This window comes from Cyprinodon tularosa, unplaced genomic scaffold (assembly GCF_016077235.1).
Source record: "Cyprinodon tularosa strain WSP-4 unplaced genomic scaffold, ASM1607723v1 ctg18, whole genome shotgun sequence".
NCBI classification, from domain to species: domain Eukaryota; kingdom Metazoa; phylum Chordata; class Actinopteri; order Cyprinodontiformes; family Cyprinodontidae; genus Cyprinodon; species Cyprinodon tularosa.
In genome coordinates, this window is record NW_024038608.1 from 1,623,036 (window position 1) to 1,643,002 (window position 19,967).

The 19,967-nt window shown below is 38.3% G+C and overlaps 2 protein-coding genes across 3 annotated transcripts; one reads left to right on the forward strand and one right to left on the reverse strand.

Annotated features, from left to right (window-relative positions):
- Positions 1-1,599: 1,599 nt before the first annotated feature.
- On the reverse strand, positions 1,600-8,183 carry LOC119781598 (protein ANTAGONIST OF LIKE HETEROCHROMATIN PROTEIN 1-like). Its single transcript, XM_038282153.1, has 4 exons — positions 8,033-8,183; positions 7,716-7,822; positions 2,052-2,786; positions 1,600-1,988 (listed from the first exon to the last, which is right to left on the reverse strand). Exons 2-4 carry the CDS (start codon positions 7,818-7,820, stop codon positions 1,680-1,682), a joined length of 1,149 nt encoding a protein of 382 aa, XP_038138081.1. The 5' UTR covers positions 7,821-7,822; positions 8,033-8,183; the 3' UTR covers positions 1,600-1,679.
- Positions 8,184-8,430: 247 nt separating this feature from the next.
- LOC119781597 (transmembrane protein 237B-like) lies at positions 8,431-19,967 on the forward strand. 2 transcript variants are annotated; one of them, XM_038282151.1, is made up of 14 exons: positions 8,431-8,587; positions 9,182-9,217; positions 16,035-16,066; positions 16,171-16,184; positions 16,265-16,333; positions 17,008-17,136; positions 17,222-17,315; positions 17,397-17,554; positions 17,739-17,871; positions 17,954-18,145; positions 19,273-19,346; positions 19,429-19,516; positions 19,604-19,725; positions 19,799-19,967. In XM_038282151.1, exons 1-14 carry the CDS (start codon positions 8,567-8,569, stop codon positions 19,861-19,863), a joined length of 1,227 nt encoding a protein of 408 aa, XP_038138079.1. In that variant the 5' UTR covers positions 8,431-8,566; the 3' UTR covers positions 19,864-19,967. The 2 variants fall into 2 exon arrangements, with proteins under 2 accessions (XP_038138079.1, XP_038138080.1); XM_038282152.1 differs by lacking the exons at positions 8,431-8,587; positions 9,182-9,217 and adding an exon at positions 13,354-13,447.

The window sequence follows — 19,967 nt, forward strand, 5'->3', positions numbered from 1 at the left end:
CTAGTAAAGCACTCAGAACGCTTACTGAAAGTAAGCAGCAGATTTTGGCCCAGATTGTGCCTTACACCTATAGCTAAAACTGACCCCCTGATGTGGATCATTACTAAATTCTAGTTCATTTTGCCTTGGGATGAAGTCCACCCACTGATCTCTATTTAGTCACTGGATTGCTGATAGGACATTGGTCGCACACAGTGCTGTGAAATCAGCAGCCGCCATATTGGTACTCCCTAGTTAAACCATTGATCTCTATTTATTCATAGAGTTTAGTGAGTTAGACCAGTTGGAATGTAAACAATACCGTAAAGCATTGAACTAAGATGATGTTCTCATTTTCAGGGGGGCTTAAGACTTTTAAAATAAAGATAGTCTTCACTTTGACACAAACTTGCTGTTTCATAGCATCTATAGATAACTGTAATTTTCTTTTTAAGAAAAAGAAAGGACCACAGGCCAGATTGGAACCCAGGTCGGCTGCATTGAGAACAAAGGCCTCCATACATGGCTCATGTGTGCTAACCACTGCACCACCAAAGCATGCCCCTAGATCACTGTAATTTATGATAAAAAAATAGGCACCTAACATTGCATAGTCAGTATGAACTCTATAAATCATGAAAAATAATATATTACACAAATCCATTATAACAAAATTAGTGTGTTAATGGAGCATAATACTGTTTTCAGATATTAAAATATTCCACATGCACACAATGAAGATGCACATGTAATATACATTTATTCATTACATTGATATGGTAATTACGTATAATTCCAAGATTTTACATCAAGACTGTTGCATGCTATAGTATTTTTCTACTTGCAAATTGTGCATGCATGGTGGCATATTTTTTATGCTGTCTGTGCATAAGTGTGCAGGTAAAATTACCTGTGAAATGTCTTACCAGAGCCAGAAAACTGCTTGTTTTTGCAGTTAAACGTTGCATACATAGGATTTTTTTGTGGTGAGACTTCATGAGAGTGGGGAGTACCAAGATGGTGGCAGGGGACTTCACGTTTTTTGGGCTATCAGCATTCCAGTGAATAAACGGAGATCAGTGGGTGCAGCTTTGGTAAAACTGTCCTAGAATCCATTCAGAAGTTAAAAAATAAGGCACAGTGTGTCTGCAGCCTCTGGTGTCTGTTCTGCTCTCACCTTCTTCATTCCCTCTTTTTTCCTTTGATCAGCAGATTGAGACTTCAAGCGAGGCATGGTTCCCCTTTCCTGCGTTTTTGGGAAAATGCTTGTTCCACCAAATGACTTCAAAGAATCCTTTAAAAAGGTTTTTGCATCCGGATTAGGATGTAGGGTCGCTCCTTGGCATGATACCCACCTTTGGTAAAAATGTCATCATAATCCATTCATTACTTTTCCGTTATACCACTAACAGACGAACATGACCTCCTTAGTGGAGGAAATGAAGCATGGAGGGAATATAAACAGTATAATAAACTGATGCACTGCTTAACCTTTAATTCAGCTTGTAAGTAAAATATTGCTAAAGGATATTAGCAAAGATCTTATGCCATAGTTTGACTCCTTACTGTTGATCTATCACACCTCCAGTTTTACGTCAATGACGAAACAAAAAGAAGAAATTAAGAAATTAAATGATTTATTAAAATAAATTGTTAAATACAGGAACATATTGTTTAGAAACAGATCATGGCGGCGACAGTCAGTCATAATCGTGGTCTTTAAAGTGAAGAGGCCAGTGCTGAGAGGCTGACACCTGCTCTGCCACTTCCTGTCGTAGAAGGAGCCCTCCTTTGGCGCCCTCCCCCTCAGGAGGTGGGGGATCGAGCGAAGGCCAGGGTTCTTCTACAGCTGGGTCCACACTGTCGCCGTTGGTGACTGCCAGGTTATGGAGTATGGCGCAAACAGCGGCCACTTTGGGGGCGAAGGTGGTGCTCACTTCCAGTGCTTTGAAGAAGACCCCTCTCCATCTGGCCTTCATCATGCCGAAGGCCTTCTCGATGACGCAGGCCTTTGGGGGAGAAACATGTAGTTAGTTCATACCCCTCCCACCTTTGACAGCTTCAACACCTACCTTGGCATGACGGGCGTTGAAGCAGGCCTCCAGTGATCCCTGCAGTGACTTATGGTAGGGGGTGAGGAGAGCTATTGGTGCGTTGATGCACGGGTACCCCCCATCCCCCACAATGAAGTACCCAGAAGGCGGGTAGATGCCGCCGACGAACACCGGACTGTTCTTCAGCACCTTTAGCTCAGGTACAGACCCGGGGTAGCCGACAAAAATATCCAGGAGTTTGCCGGTGCTGTCGCAGATTCCCTGAAGCAGGATGCTGTGGAACCGCTTCCTGTTCAGGTAATCTGGAGCCGCTCCCGGATGAGACGCCTTAATGGGGATGTGACACACACCGATGGCTCCAGCGCAGCGGCCGAAGGCGGGACTGCCGGCCAGATGTTGGAAGCCACTCCTTATTTCTGGACACTGCTCTGGTAGGGGGAACCCAATAACTCTGTCTAGGAGGGTCAAAATGGCGTCACACACACGGTGGACGAGGTCGCACACCGTAGATCTCGGCATCTCAAAGGCGTTAGACACCAATCGGTACGACAGTCCGTGCGCCAGCCAGTATAACACCATGAGGATCTCCATTTCCTGGCCCCAACCGTGCGTCTTCTCCCTCCTGAGCAGGTCCATCAGGGCCTGGATGGTGGTTCTTGTAAGCCTGTAGTCTCGACGTAGATCTTGGGTTTGGTCCAGGTACCGTTCCCAAGGAGGCACTATAGAGCTGGGGGTGGCGTAGATCGGCACATCCTGGAAGAGAACACAACAGAACTGACTCAATACCAAGTCCCAATACCCGCAGGTCTACCCAACTCCACTACTTCCTGAACTTCACTTTGTCTCCAGTCTTTCATTAATGGACAAACTGATTGATCCAGCTGTGCCGGGCCATTATCGTCATAGTTACTGAGGTCACCACTTTTTCCTAACCTTACAAAATAGAAACATTTATAACACATACATGATGTATGGTTTTACTACGTATTTTCACGACCATAAGGCGCACCGTACTAAAAGGCGCAGTCTCAGTTATGTGTCCCATTTCTGTATTTAACACACACATAAGGCGCACTGGACTATAGGGCGCATTTTTTATATACAGGTACATGTCCTCTACTACCTTTAAATAGCTCTACTGCATATTTTAAAAATACAGCGGGGGCAAAACTGAGTATGACTGTGCTTTATTCATGTATTTATTACAAAGTATTAATCAAACCTGCGAGCTGGCCATGAGACAGACACATCGCAGATGACACAGCGCTGTGATTACTCCTAAATTAACTTAAAATCCTGAAACCTGCCGACGGAATATGTTCGCTTTTATTACCGGTATCCTGGTGCCTGCAGTTTAAATTATTTAGATGAAAAACACCTGCCCAGCCTAGAGGCTGCTGTTGAAGGGATTTCTGCTGTCGGTGCACCGCTGGTATGTGGGGGTCTGAGCGCCTCCGACAGAAATAGATAATCTGGATGAACTGACTGCAATTAAGTTTTCAGGTGGCCTTTCTCACTTAAAAACATATTAAAACTACTTTATTCCCACTGATCACAGCAAATATAGCTGCAAGATGTAGATTATTTAGATGAAAAAACACCTGCCAGCCACCGCGGTGAAGAGGAGGAGACCCGCCCACAGGCTGCTGATGCATTAAGTTTTCAGGGAGAAAAATACAGCGGGAGCAAAACTGAGTATGTTTGTGCTTTATTCATGTATTTATTACAAAGTATTAATCAAACCCATCAAAGTCATCATCCTCTGTTTCTGAATAAAACAGCTGCGCTAAATCAGACATGCCAGTTTCCCATTCTTCGCTGTCAGAGTCACTTTCCGTGCAGCGCGGCTCCTCAGAAATAATGCCGGCTTTTGCGAAAGCTTGAACAACAGAGCCAGCAAACACGTTAGTCCAAGCATCTACAATCCATCCGCTAACGGTGGCGTAACTTGCCCGGCGCTGCCTTCCACTTATCCTGAAACTGTGGTCTCCGTCTGTCATCCATCGCTCCCACGCCGCTCGCAGCCTTACTTTGAACGGCCGCTTCACACCGATGTCGAGCGGTTGAAGTTCCTTTGTCAGACCCCCCGGGATAATGGCGAGCACAGCGTTCATTTGATTCACCATGTTTTTCACATCGGCTGTGAGATGGGCACACAGCGATGGTGATGCGTGGAAAAAAGCACCTGGTCTCCTCACATACACCTGCCTTTCATCATCTCCTCATCCATCCAGCCTTTTTCATTTGCGTTAATATCATATGTCATCAGAGCGCTGTGTCTGTCTCGCTGTCAGCTCCCAGATCAGCTTCTCTGATTGGTTGATGCGGCGCGTCCAGCAGCAAAACTTCAATTTTTCCATCTCGAGCAGCAGCAGCACGTTGGCGGTGCGTCAGATGCTTAAACGCTCCCGACGCGCTGCACCTGCAGCTCAAAACGCGCTGCGGGACCTTTTGCTGCACCTATACGCGCGTCAACCATTGACTTTGCATGTAAACTCGCTGCTTCTGCTGCACCTGCTGGGTCCGGTTCACACCGATGTCGAGCGGTTGAACAGCGAGCACAGCATTAATTTGTTTCCCCATGTTTTTCACATCAGCTGTGAGATGGGCACGCATGGAGTTACATATTAACAGCGATTGTGAGGGGTGGAAAAAAAACACCTGGTCTCCTTACATTCAGCCACTCTTTCATCATCTCCTCAATGAGGTGGTCTCAAAAGTCGTAGTTACAACACACATAGGGCGCACCGCACCATAGGGCGCACCGCACATTTTGAGGGGAAAAAAAGACGTTTAAGTGCGCCTTATAGTCGTGAAAATACGGTAATTAATCTGTCAGTAAAATCTTTTCCACTCATTTATTTTAAATAAGAACCTTGTGTAGAAAAAAAACACATATAGTAACAGTGACCCTCAATAATACTCACTATAAATGTATAAAGTGGCCAATTTTTTGTGAAGTTAAATAAAACCAATTTAAAATACCAAACCAAATATATGTTGGTAATAAATTTTAAAGAAAATATTAAAATTTAAAGTAGATGAATTAAGGAAGTAAGAATTGCCTGCATGTCCTTCCGTTTCAAAGTATTCTGGTTGTACTTTACAAAATAATTAGAACCTTTCAAATTTTGAATTGGGTCATAGATTCTGCATCAGCTGTCCAAGTTGGTCCCTTTTTGATTTGCAAATGTTCATTGCTCTATAAAAAAATAGCCTGACTTTCTTAAGTTTTTTTTTCTTTAGATAATGCTGCTCTATAAAAACATTGAAAACAAAATGAATTCAAGAAAAATATGATATAAAATGCCTTTATTCTTATTTCTACCAGTTCCACTTATTGCTCTACAGATGTTTTAATATAATGTGTATTTTTGTATCTCACATGTTCACGGTTGATATTTTTGTTTGAATTTAACTTGTTTTTTTAATAAATAAGGTTAGAAAAAGTTTTCAGGTGGATTTATTAGAATAATGTTTAACTGTGCATTTGTGAATACTAAACAATTTACTGTTCCAATTTCAAATTGACATTTTTTTACTCACAACATTATAAAAACAGAGACTGGACACTGAGACAACTCGGGAAGCAAGATCTATCCTACTGCTCAAGATTTCAAGAAAAGGAAAACAGTTGTTACTATGGCAACACAGCGACTCACGATCCATACTGGAAAAATTGTTCCTTTATCCAGCCTTCAGCTGAACAAAACAAATATTTACAATTTTGTTTAGAGATTGAAACACTAAACAAGAGCAGATTCTGTTAGATTATTAATCTTTCAGAAGTGCAATAATCTCCATTTTTCTTTAATTTGAGCTTTTTTTAATCTTAAAATGAAAGTCATTCTTTCCATAGTGAATATTTCCTGCACAATGTCCATCCACTGAGTGTGGTTGGGTGGCTCAGGTCTGAGCCATCTTCTTGTTATAGCTTTCCCCCCTGCTGACAGTAATATTATAACCAAATACTGATCATCTTTTTTCACATTAGACATAAGGCCCAGATACATTGTGGTAAAAGTAAACAGAACAGAATACAACAGTACTTTGAACAGAGTGAAGTGGATAGAAGACCAGAAAGGTTTTTATCTCAATGCAGTTCCTGAAAACATGTGCATGGTTGGCGTCAGCAGCACCACATTGCCTCCAACACATTTGTTGGGTGGACAGTTGCTTACTTTTAATAGATGGCGTGATAAAGAATCAAATTAAAATTTACAAGTTGAAATCCGTCCATTTTAGTGAATTTGTAGAAGTCTGAGACGTCTCACAGATTTTATACCATTCCTTATAGGGCTCGGGATCCACGTTGCATTGTGGGACGTCGCAGCCATACTGACTGCTACGCAAACGTAAACTTAGCTCTGACACAACATTGTTGTTGAAAGAAGAGACAGAAGTAGAGAGAAAAAAGATGTTAAAATCCCGAAAAGGATCTGGAATTTACCGGGACACATTAAATAGAGAAGCCTCGGACCGGTATGTTGACAAAATCAGCATTATTAATCATTTGGATCTATATAAAGTTCCAAACAATGAGTGGAGCACCGATGAGTGAGCGCCTATACTTCAAAACAGTTCCGAAGCTACAAGTCCTTGGAGTCTCATATGCAGTTCATGAATGGATGGGTTCAGGAGCTGCAGATCATAAAGCCAGCAAACAGTGGGAACACAGTAATTCGTACGAAGGTAAGCTGTGATCAGACGGGCTCTGGAACCTGCTAGTTTAGTAACTGCTAACCGCTAGTACTAACAACCACTCACGCATGTAATGTACTTTTAACTAGCTGCTATGTGTTTCAAAGGTGTAGTTAGTAACGTTAACTGCCAACCCTCCGGGTTTCTCACGTATTTGAGCCTTTTCCCGCTGCCGTTTTTATTATTTTCCCGTAAAAGATCCCGACTTTGAAGGAAAGAAACAAAGTAGGCTATAAAATAAAACCGTGCATCTTTACCTTACCAGAATGAAAATGCAGGGAACACACTCTCATTGACATTGGAATACTGTGGAAAGTTATGTTCGGTCGTCTTACAGCCGCGATCCAAGCTAGCCAACGACTCTTTATCTCTGACGCTTGGTCTCCATGGTTACGCCTCCAGTCAGAAAAGCGGTGGAAAGTTAACCCATTTTCTATGTTTCCATGGCGATCATGTGTTGAGCTGTTACAGCCCACAATACAGCAACGGTTTACCATGGTTGAAATCAAGTTAAGGTGAAATTAATCAAATTAAAACACGGCTGAGAGGGAGTACAGTACGCGGTAGTCATAGGCAGTAGTCTGAGCCGCGGTAAAAGACGCATTCAACATGGCGGCGACGCGAAGTGCTTACGTCACGACGACCAAGCCCTATTGGAAGTTGTGACCATTTTTTTCTTTTTTCCCACTTTCCTTTGACATACAGAGTTGTATTTTTTCTTACATGACATTAGGCTAATATTAAATCATTTTAAATCCAAATCCACTCAAATCGAGGGAATATGCCCCTTTTCTGAGAAAAAAAAAATGTATTTAATTATTTTTTTTAGTTTATGCTTTCAGATCAGGGGCCTGGACCAGTTCACCAGGGGCGCTGGCCCCTCTCTAGAACCGCCCATGAACTTTAGGCAGTGGTTTTAACACTACATCAGATGTTTACATTTTATTATTGAAATATGATCCATTGTAGCCAAATACTCACAATCTGGGAGCACATGGCTAATAGCCTCCTCATCCGAGCCCTCCTCCTGATGATCTGATGGTTGCTCCTCACAACAGAGACACAAGCAGCAATAATGGGATCCATCCCTGCATGTATTTTATTATTTTAAAAGGTTAGCATCATTTAGATGGGAAGTAACCCCAGTAGTACTACTACTACAGCAAGAGGGTATCCAGAATATATGAAATGATAGCAGTTCAACAGAAGCCACAAAATGTGAATGAAGTAAAGCAGAGATGCACCAAAACATGCAGCGACACAGACTTTAAACATGTAAATTCATAAAATTCACGCACCTTCATATGTTTGCTTTTGTTTTTACACTAAAATGTATAAGCTTTAACCGCTCGCTGCACTAGCAAAACTAGAGTTTTGTTTTTTGTAGTTCTTATTCAGAAAAAGATGTAGTCCTGGAATTAGTTAGCGTCATCTATGTGCGCTTCCGTCGCGTGATGACGTATGAAGGTAGAGGTTGAACGCAGCTTAAAAATAAAATAAAACAGTCCGATACTTCCTTTCTACACACAAAGGAGATCTTATCGTTGATTTTATGAAATATTAAAATGTACATGAGTAACAAAAAGAAGAAGCCAGTGACTACATCTAGGCGTTTCCCGCGGAGCTTTGTTTTGTTCGACTTTTACTTTGAAATCCTGCCTGTCGGTCACAACTTCCGGCTGAGTAACGGCGGCTCGCTGCGGCGTAAACAAACACACTGCTTTGTTTTTACTAACGTTTAACCGTGTTATTGTGGGATAATATATGTTAGTGTTTTTTGTTTTTTTTATTATTATCTAACTTGACGTTTTTTAAAGAGAAAAAGACGGAGAATGGACGGAGGAGACAGTAAAGTAAGAACTTTATTATAACGCAAAAATAACGGGTGTTTTATCTTACTTGCTTAATTACTTTGCGATGATTTAGATATATATTAAAAAACGTTTTAGAAAGGTTTTGTGGGACTACTTTTCCACTTTTGAAAAGTAAAATGGAAAAATATGTCTCTTTGCTTTAGTCTTTATTCTACTTCATGTTTTTCTATTTAAATATAAATTAATTAAGTGTTTAAAACACGAAACTTCGGATAAATTAGACGCAGAAGATCTGTAGGAAGTCTGTATGATTTAAAAGGGAATAATTATGCAAAAGAAAAGAGAAACATCTTTTAAAAAATGTAAACATTAGAAAATAGAAAGACCTTTTTTTAGAGGAAATGTAGTTGTTAAAAAAAAGTTAATTGTAATAAAATCTGAATAAACAGTAAAGTTACTATCATTAGCTTTTTTTGTATTTTTTCATTTCTGAATTGCATTTTTTTACATCAATTTACAAAATGTGTATTTTTCTTAGAATGTGTTTTTTTTTTTTGTAGTGATATATATATATATATACATATAAATAAATGAATCTGCAGCCTATTAATGTGTCTTTGTTCTGTTGTTCAGAACCTGAGGTTCAGGGAGCTGCCGCCACTTCCTCAGGTCAGTAAATTTACTGTGGGTTTAATTCTTACCATTACTGCTTTGTAATCAACACACATATATATATATATATATAATATACTGAGTGACAATAAATGTATAGACCATCACTTTTGTTAAAAAAATAGAACCAAATAAAGATTTTTGTACATTATATTTCAACAGAGATACAAGTACAGCATCACTTTAATTTAATATTGGAACAGGCTGCATAAAACAAGTGAAAAAATCATATATAACAAACTTTATATGAGTTTTTAATACTGTATATTATTATGTTCAATAGAAAGGTTTAACTTCAGCGGCTGTACTTTTTTTTTTAAGACTACAAAATATGATTCCACACCATCCAAACCAGTAAAAAAAATCTTAAACAGCTTTCATCAATAAGAAAATTTAACAAACAACATTATATTTTTAATATTATGCTTTTTCTGTCCATTGATAACGTGACAGATTAGACTTCTTACCATGAGAAAGAATCAACTTTCAATCCCTTTCACATCAAGCAGTTATGAATTTCCCTCCATTTGTTTTTTTACATTTTAGGGGAATGTAGGATATTATTTACTTAAAGCTCTTTTTCAGGGTGGCTCATCTACATAAGTGGTCCTCCTAATTGTCAATCATTCTGGTGATATGTTTACGTCCTACGTTCTCATCCCTATTTTCAGTTAATGGTGGCGAGTCTGACATAGTGGAAAAATTGCAAATTGTCTTTTGGAAAGTAAGCTTGTATGAGCGATGCAAAAAGCAACTTTTAAACAGAGCGTGCACGAGGAGAAATGGGCTTGTGCACGCTCTCGCACGCGTTTAATAGGTGTTTCCTCTCGAGAGCGGGTACTGGGTTGTGCATGTTCCTTTTTTTTTAAAGTGGAGAGGTCTTGTAAAAAAATTACGAAAATCCTCCTCTATACCTTTAAAAAAACTACTCAAAAGCAGAAGGGAGGTTAAAATTAAATGCACATATAGTATATTCTTTATCACCAGACTTGAAAGCTGAGTTCCGTGCTTTTAGCGATTTCCAAACCTCCATTTATCGAGGGTCATTGGTTTGCCCGGGTGGTGATGTTCTTTTTGATGCTGACGCCCTTAATGCATTTGTTAGCCGACACAGTCATGGCTTTCTCATCTATGTCTAACAGCAGAAGATGCCTCGGCACGCCGTGGGATGTTTTATCTCATATCTAAGGAGAAATAAACTTTTAAGAAGTAAAGATAAAATATTACTATTTGTGATTAGAATATCAGGGCCTGTGTTAAAAAGCATTAAAAGACATCACTATTATAATTTTTTGAAACTAAGCCCTTAAATGGCATTAAAAACTATTATTATAAAATATATAATTTTTTCTTCTTATTATTATTATTTATAATATATATTATTTTAATTCTAAAATTTAAAATTAATTAAAATAATTACTGGTAGGATTGTTGTTTTTTTTACATTTTCTTTGTTTAATAAATGTTTTTGTTTGAGAATTACTTTTATAAAAAACTGATTTTTCATTTATTGACATTAACATGAGGAACCAATTCAAGAAAAGTTTTTGGTTGTTTTTAAACCTGGTGGTGTGGAAAGAAGTGTGGCGCACAGAGGCAGGGAAAAAAAAAAAGAATGGAGGGAAAAGGCAAATTTCAATAAAAATGACTGGAAACTATGGCTGCAGCCTGTTGATGGTAAAGATGGAGAAGGATTTTATAGTGGTTGTAAAAGAAACAAAAATAATTGTTTGGTACGATGAGTGTCAAAGAACTAGAACCAGGTGTACGATCTCAAAGAGAGCGAGCAATTCATATACGTAAGAGAAAAGCTTTGGAAAAAAAGCCCTAAGAACTGAAAAAGAAGAAGAAAACCTAAGAAAAAAACAAAACAAATCTAGAACGTTTATGGCTCAAATGATAACAAAATCTAATACTCTGAGAAAGAGGAACAAGGATAAACCAAGTGAACTCAATAATGCTGAATCAGAAGCCAACAAAAGAGCATGCATTAATCCTCTTTTCTAAAAAAAAAACCCAAATCCTTTGTAATTGATGTCCCATATTCTGTAGCATTTAAAATCCACCGTTCTGCTAAATATTCTCAGTTCAATCCCATCTAATCCACATTGCTGTATCTTCCCATAATCTTTAAAACACATAAAGTTTCCTCAGTATGTTTTTACACATATGTCTGAATGGCTACTCGTTAATAGCAGTACAAACCTTTAAAGAGCATTGTGGGAGCATTTAATAAAATGTATTAATTTGTGCAGAAATTCTCTATTTAAATTCTCTCGATTTATCAGTGTCTATTTTAGTATTAAAATCAAACTTGCTTTATTTTCAACTGTTTATTTGCAGCTCAGTAGTTGTGTTAATATGGTCATTGGTTCATAATTTATGCATCTCTGTATTATATTTATCATGGGAATTTGTTTATGTAGCTATAAATGTGTATAGATGGATTAAAAGAATATTTAAATATGCAGACCCATCTTTCTCCATACATGGTGGCTGTATTTAAAGTGTTTGCAGCACAAAAAGCATGAAAAGTTTAGTGTTTTAGTGTTAAGATTGATTTCCCACACCTCGACAGTGCCAATTGGTATCTCAGAAAACGGCATGAATGTGTCTGTAGGTTCCACACATCCTGAACGCAGTCTGCATAGAGTCATAGCTTCCGTATCTGGTTTTTGGAGAGCAAGTTTTGGCTTAAAAACAGGGGATTCCTGTGCAGCTAGCCTCAACAGAAAATAGAAATTAAAGTTATAGTGGAGGATTTTTTTACAAATCTTTTAAAAGACCCGTCCTCTCCACATAAAAAAAAAAAACTGCACATGCACAACATGCACAACCCTGTACCCACTATTAAACACGTGCTTTTGTTTAAAAGTTGCTGTTTGCATGGCTCATACAAGCTTACTTTCCAAAAGAAGATTTGCAATTTTTCCAATATATCAGACTGACCACCGGTAAATGAAAATGAGGACAAGAACGTAGAACGGCCTTATGTAAACATATCAACACAATGATTGACAATTAAGGCCACTAATATTGGTGATTTGGTTTGATTTTTTTTTTTGTATGAATTTTCGCCAAGGAGCAAAAAAATCTGTGTACAACTTTAAAAAATCTATATCAAAAGTTTAAATCTGTGAAAAAGCTTTTTTTTTTGTTTTTGTTGTTGTTTTCTTCTTGATTTATTTTTTTAATCACATTTTTTTATTCTTTTCTTCACAAATTGCCAGAGATGTTACAGTTCAGCAGATAAACACATTTATTAAACACATTTAATAACACATTTTCCCCACTGCCATTAAACTGCTGAATGTTATGTAAAATGGGTTATTTTATTGTATTCTATTATTAAAAAACTGAAATGTTAGAACTGTAAATATACAGCCATATGTTTATATATTACTGTTTTTATGTATTTTTTACTGTTTTCAAGGCTGCACTTTAAAAAAATGAAATTGTCTAGAGAGCTGTTCTTAACGAAATTTCTACACTTGTTTATACAAAATGACAAAATAGATCTAAGTCTGACATGACACCATTATCTCTATAAGTGATCTTTTATTTAAACTTAGAAATAAAAAACCTGAATTAAAAAAAATGTTTCTATAATTTTTTCAATGTGCCAAAATTTCATTAGATACATAAATATTTGTAAATATATTCATAAAATCCACATTTTATCAACATTTTACATCAATAAAAACCTCTTCATTTAGTTTATTTATAAGAAAAAACATTTCATTATTGTAATAATGGCATTTGTCTTCCATTGATCTCATTTATATATAAACTTAATAAATGACTACGTTTTTGTTGTTTTTTTAACCACAATAATGGTCCAAAATTTGTGAACTTTTGCTTTCTGCTTTCAAGGAATCTGAATTTCATATAAAAAAATGAAAAAAAAAATGCTACAAAAAAAAAATCTATTTCAGTAATTAAATAGAATAAAGACAAAGAGAAAGTTAATATTGTCTAAATATACCAGGAATAATAAGTAAAATTCAGGCCAATCCCACCAGAGTTCAGCTTTCTATCGTAACAAACATTCACTCCGTTTTTGACGCTCCAGGTCTTTTATAAAAAGGTCTTAGACGTTTGACCTGTGCTCCAACTAATCCTCCGTCTTGAACGATTTAGCTCAGGGTTTATCTGTCAGCATGTTGTGTGTGCGGCTTCACTCCAGTCTGATCTGAATCCTTGACTAAAATGGCCAGAAAGACGACGGTAAGGTTTTATTATCTCAGCCGTTTGTTTAGACTTTAGTCTTCGCCAAAAAGAAACAAACTTAGCCATCTAATCTGATCTATCTAAGTCTGATCTATCTGGGATTAAAATAGTCTTTATGTGTTTGTTCTGTCTTAGAAGATGGAATTCTTAACAAGTAATTGAATCTGAGTTTATTTATAATTGGGAAAGAAAAAAGAATGTTGATGTGTTTATATTCAAAAAGTTAAAAACAAACCACTGGACTTTGTTTTCCAAGTTTGAAGTCGCTTCCCATACAGATAGTTTTCTCAATTCAAAATGTCTGGATTAGCATTGAGTTTCAGGCTTTATAGAGTAGCCCAACAAAGCCATGTTATGGCTTAGAAAACATGCAAATTGAACCGAAAACAGGTCCACCCCTTAGTAACGGGGAGTCGTTGAGGTCGTTGTTTGCCTGGCTTAACAGACACAATGTTTTTGACCATCTGCAAACCTAACTGTTTATATTAAAAAGATAAATTGCCTCAGTTAGTTTGTTGGTCTTAATTTAAAAAGTTAAATCATACACTACCGTATATGACATTAAGGGCCGGATTTATCAAGATCCAATTTTGCGTGCCGTGCAGTAATTTGGGCTCGCAAACTGGAATTTTGCGCAAGGGGCTGATCCATGGTTTGCGGGTGATTTAACAAGAGTGATTGCGTAACTGGTGGCAGGTGCAAAACTGTTGGAGACGCCCTATTTAAATGATGGTTTTGTGCGTTTTGTGGTTTGTGGCAAAGTAGTTTGTAGTTAGTACAAACTAGTGCATTAAGAAATTTAAATCTTACAGTGACCCCCCCCCAAAAAAAAAAAAAAAAAAAAAAATATATATATATATATATATATATATATATATATATATATATATATATATATATATATATATATATATATATATATATATATATATAAAGAAAAAACTTTGGCAACCTTTATTCCCTAAGGTCGTATGTGGCTGAATTTCTACTTCACTGCAGTAAAAAAAAAAAAATGGTGTTTTGTATTGGCCTGTAGAAAAATGCACATACCAAATGGCTCACAAGAAGTGACTGTGGATGAGATTACTGCGTGTACGCATCCCCGCAGCATTGGCATGTTGCTCCACAGGCGCAGGGGGGAGGTCGGGGTTCTCCGGTAGGGCGTCAGGGTGACATGGCATTTAGAACGTCGGACAGCACTTCTGAAAAACGAGATTGGGAGATCACAGCTCTCGCTGCAACCGTACGCTGGAATGACCCAGATGCAAAAAAGTGCAATGTTGCAAGGAGTTTTGTGATATCTGGTATTGCGTGGGTCCTCCTTGTGGCTGGCTCCAAATCCATTCTGAGTTCCCCCAACAGCTCCAAAATGGCAATGCTGGATAAACGATATGTTTTGATGATCGTTTCCTCCTTCATTGCAAAAATATTCACACGGAGTGAAAAAATGCGTTCTCTGCGTCTCCCTGCTTCATTTCGATGTCTCCTTGCGACAAAAAACGCTGCCATGTGTGCGCAATTACGCATACAGACCATTTGCACCTTCTTTTGAAACGTGTTAAATATAGAGTCAGATACCGTTAGCAAAATTGCTTTCAGGTTTGATAAATCACTTTGCGAGTGCTAAATTAATATATTTACATGTTATCCTCCCACAAGACGCACTTTTGCGTGTAAACGCCCCATGTTGCATATTCATTGCAGAAAAAGTACTAAATGGATAAGAGGCGCTATTTAGCACGTTTTAAAGACCAAATCCTTTTAGCACGCTGTTGATAGATCAGTTTGTACATTTTTTAGTGCGCGCAGTGAAATAGCTCACGTTTTTATACACGCAAACCTTTGATAGATCCGGCCCTAAAACTGAAACAAATAGTATACATTCCACCCTTAACAAAAATAGATGAAGTGTGCGCTGGGGATTTAAAAGGGAAACGTTTTCTATCAGTGTTCTACAACTTGTTGATGCGTTTCTTTAAAGATTTAGCAGTAGATAAGTTAGACGCTTGGAGAAGAGACACTTTCGAAGACAGATGAAGAAGAATGGAATCAGGCATGTTTAAAAGCACAAAAAAAAAATGATAAACACACAATTTAAACTTCTGCAATATAAATGGCTTATAAGAACCTATATAACACCAGTTAAGCCTCATCATGGCATTACATTCCACAGTATGATGCTGCCCCTGCTATGCCGAATACCAGAAAGTTAAAGAGCTTCATTTTGAATCCTCTATACTTACCTGTTTATTAATGTGAGCTGTAAACCACTGCCAGCTGTGGATACTGGTGTTCTTGAAGCTTCCATCGGAAGCAGAGTTGAGTCTTGGTCTTTCTAGGTTGTTCTTTAGCTATTCGCTTTAATCAAGTGAAGAGAGTTGAGGTATTTTCTTTGCTTTTTATATTTTATGAACCATGAAAGCTGTAGCTTCAAAAGTTGATCAGCAAACCAGTTTGAAATGATCCAGATTATCCTTTTAGGACTTTTTGTTAGGTTTCAATTATAATGAATAATAAATCTGCTGAATTAAGTTAAATTACTTGAGCTCAATTAGATTTCATGCTTCCTTTCTTGTTTCTTCAGCGAGGGCAAAGAGCACTTCCTACTATGTCCAGGTAGGAAAAGAAATGTGTTTTTTTTGTTTGTTTTTTTACATTTAAAAAACTCCTCTGATTAAAATAACCCCCCATATCTCTCTTTTAATGTTCTTTTTTTTAAGCCAAGACACGGCAGGTGGGTCAGAGTCTTCAGAAGCTCCTTTTCTAGCCATTCTTCTTCTCTTTCTCTTTTTTAAACCTGAATTGCGTTCACAGATTTTCCAGCCCCGAAACGGAAAAAGAAGAAACCAAAAAAGGATGGAAATGAAGCAGGGGACATTGATGGTAAGCAGAGGTGTCAAAAGTATGTATGAATCCTACTGTTTAAAACACTTTTGTAGAAGTTAGAGTATCTACTAAAGCTTTTTACTCAAGTAAAAGCATAAAATACCATTTTTAAAACTACCTAAAGTATAAAAGTAAAAGTAATTCAGAAAAAATGTTAATGAACGATGCTTTAAACTGTATACTGGTTACTGCACTACCCTATTAAAGGAACATTTTTCTACAATTCTGGATAATACCTTCCTTACACTTGATTTTTGAAGTTTTATAACTAATGGCAAAGGCATCAAATTTAAGTTTGAATCATCATGAAAAATTATTTATGTTGGTATGTGGTGAACAAGTTGGTGCAGTACTGAGTCTAAATTGTGTGGATGAAACAAATTATTTTGATAGTTTTCATTTTTTATAATGAAAATGGGCCTAAATGAAACTAAACTAACAAATCTATTTTTAAAATGCAAAGACTGGAAAGTAGAGATAATTGCAAACGTATGTAAAGAAGTAAAAATTACACAAATTTCCAATTAGGTAAGGTAATGAAGTATTTGTATTTTGTTACTTGACACCTACAATGCTAAGACATTGACGTCAAACTAGTAGCCAACTTGCTATTTTAGTAGCCCAAACACATTAGTCCTTTTTTTCTTACATTAAGATTTATATTTTCCCAGATGAGGACATGGAAATGGGGGGGCTTTCCAGCCGGAGGGAGTCTGAGGCCGGTGATCATTTGACTCTGGAAGCTGCAACAGATGCTCCAACACAAAGGAGACGGAAGAAGAAGAAAGCCGTGCCTACAGGTAAAAAAACTAAACATGCTGCTTTTCTTTCCTATTTCATGAAAATTTCTCCTAGCATTTTCCAACTCAAGTGTCTGGATTTCAGATTTGGAAGAAAACCAGGCGGACCTGGTCAACGGAGACACGGGAGATCAAACCACTGATGGAGAAGAAGTTGTTAGGAAACCCAAAAAGAAAAAGTAATTAAGTAAAAATAAAGAAATACACAAAATTAGAGTAAAAACCACAAAATGCGGAAGACTGATGTTTGTCATCTTCAGGAAATCAAAGGTTGGAGAATCCCAGCTTCCGGAGGAGTTTTGTGTCGAAGAGGATGACATCATCAATGACACGTCTTCGCCGATCCCCCAGCAGTCTCTGTTCTCGGCCCCGCAGGGCCAGAGCCAGCCGGTCGGGAAGCTGTTCGTAGAGAGAAACAGTCAGTTGAACAATGATTTCACCGAGTTGGTTAAGAAAGAGGAATTTTAGCCCCTTTAGGACATTTTAACTGTATTTATAATCTGAAAAAAAATGTATTAAACATTTTAAATTCCATACATATTTAAATGATGGATTCTTATTATTGAAAACTTCTGTGCTTATTTGTCCATGTTGATGTTCAGAGCGATTCCAGGCTGCGGAGCGCTCTGACTGGAAGACGACCAGCGACCAGATGGATAGCATGACCGAGCTCCAGCATATGCAGCAGCTTTGGACATCTAGAGACGTTTCTGTCCGAGTGCACGAAGGCTTCAGGTGAAATAACAAAAAAAGAAAACTGTCTTTAAAAAAATTTATTTAATCTTTTCTTAAAGTTTCTCTGGTTTCTGTGGCTCAGGGTGTTTGGTCTGTACTGCCACGGCTTTCTGGCCGGGTACGCAGTTTGGAACGTGGTGGTGGTGTACATGCTAGCCGGGCAGCACCTCACCGCTCTGCCCAACCTGCTGAAGCAGTACCACGGCCTGGCGTATCCCTTCCAGTCTCTGCTCTATATGCTGCTGGCCATCAGCACCGTGGCCTCCTTCGACAGGTGAAGCCCCTGAACTACATTTTCCTTTGTTCATTAAAGTCGTAGGGAAGTCATATTTAAATGTCAAATCATTCTGGCTTAAACATGTATATAAATGTACTCTTATCAGAAGATATTGTCGAAAAAAGTTAGAACATTTCTATTAAAAAAAAATTTCCTGTCTTAAAATCTTTGGGGTTTTATTTTTGTTATTTTATGCAGGCCAGTTAGTTATACGTTAGCTTGTACACCTAAATCCGTCCAATCATATATCAATGGTCTTCTGTCATTCGATTTTTTCGGTCATAGCATGTTAAATCATATGTTGCAGCTAATATATGCAACGGTTGACATAAGAAATACGAATCATTTACTTCACCATTGAGTTCCGTCCCAGTGTTCACAGGGATGGACGTCTGTGTCTTCGGCAGGCGTAGAGCTAACAGAACTGGCAGCGTTGTGAGGCAAGGGCTCTGCCGCCATGGCGTCCTCTTCCACAACAATTTCATCCCTGCTTTCCTCCTCTAGATAGAAAATGTATGACGGAAAAGACTCAACCACGACCTTGACCCAAATCTCTCCTCCTCTTGCATGTTTCCGCTGTCCATAGCTTTCCTTGACAGTGTCTTTGCTAAGTGCTACATAGTCCCAATGTAATTTCCCATTGGGAACCTACTAGCACTAAGTTGCTAACTGGTTAGCAAGATGCTTCCGAGACACCGGCCACAACCAAACTTGCTTGCAAACCTTCCGCCACAACAATCCCGCACCTTAGATAAACGAGTAATCACATTCACTTTATTCACTCGTGTAATAAAAAGGATACACACCAAGGTATAAGGTTTATAAGGCTCCTTTTGCAGGAGAAAATGCTGGTTAGGAGGTGTGAGGGGCCCCAGTCCCGCCCGTTGTAAGAGGGCAGTTGTTACTACAACTATAAAAACCATAAAATCTAATGTGGTGACAACCAGAGCCTATATCATGACGATTGTGTTACTGTCCAGATATTTCTGGTCTCAATGTAGACAGAAGAGAGAAAGAAAAAATAAACTCAATAAAGATGTTAAACTTGTTAACCTTTAGCTTATTACTATAGGGTTGGTCTGATTCATTCTTTATGTGTACTGAGAATATTTTTGTATTTTCAGGGTAAATCTGGCTAGGGGTCCCGTGGCTCTGCGGGAGTTCATCACTCTGGATCCCGTGGCTCTGGCCTCCTTCTGTGAGTCTGAATCATCCATTCAGAGCTGATTGATTCCTCTCTGTTTGCTTTAATCCCAAACTCCCTCTTTCATTCCTCGCAGTGTATTTCTCAGCGTTGGTCCTCTCTCTGAGCCAGCAGATGACCAGCGATCGCATCAACCTCTACGCATCCTCCAACATGACCTTATGGTGAGCTGACTGCGATTATCCTGATGTTCTGAGACAAATTCTGACGCCAGGATTAAGTTTCTCAATTGTAATCTGTTCCCGCTGTAGGCCTCCAGGATCGGAGCACCAGCTCCTCCACCCGTGGGTGACCATCAACCTGGTGGTGGCTCTGCTGGTGGGCTTGGCGTGGATCTTCATCTCCACCAGACCCGAGACGGACTACACTGAAGGTGACTAACCATTCCACATCCAGTACAATCTGCCTTTAACATGTCGATTATATCATATTTCTGCCTTCTATAGGTTATCTGAGGACAATGGAGGTTGAGCCTCCGAAGCCAGACGACAACTCAGAAATTACTGCCTGAGCTCCTGTAAATCTCCGGCTGCAGCTTTGTTGACGTCTGTGATTATTTTAGAGATTATTTTTCAAATGTTTGTTTCTTAAAATAAAGAGTTTAAACTAATCCAA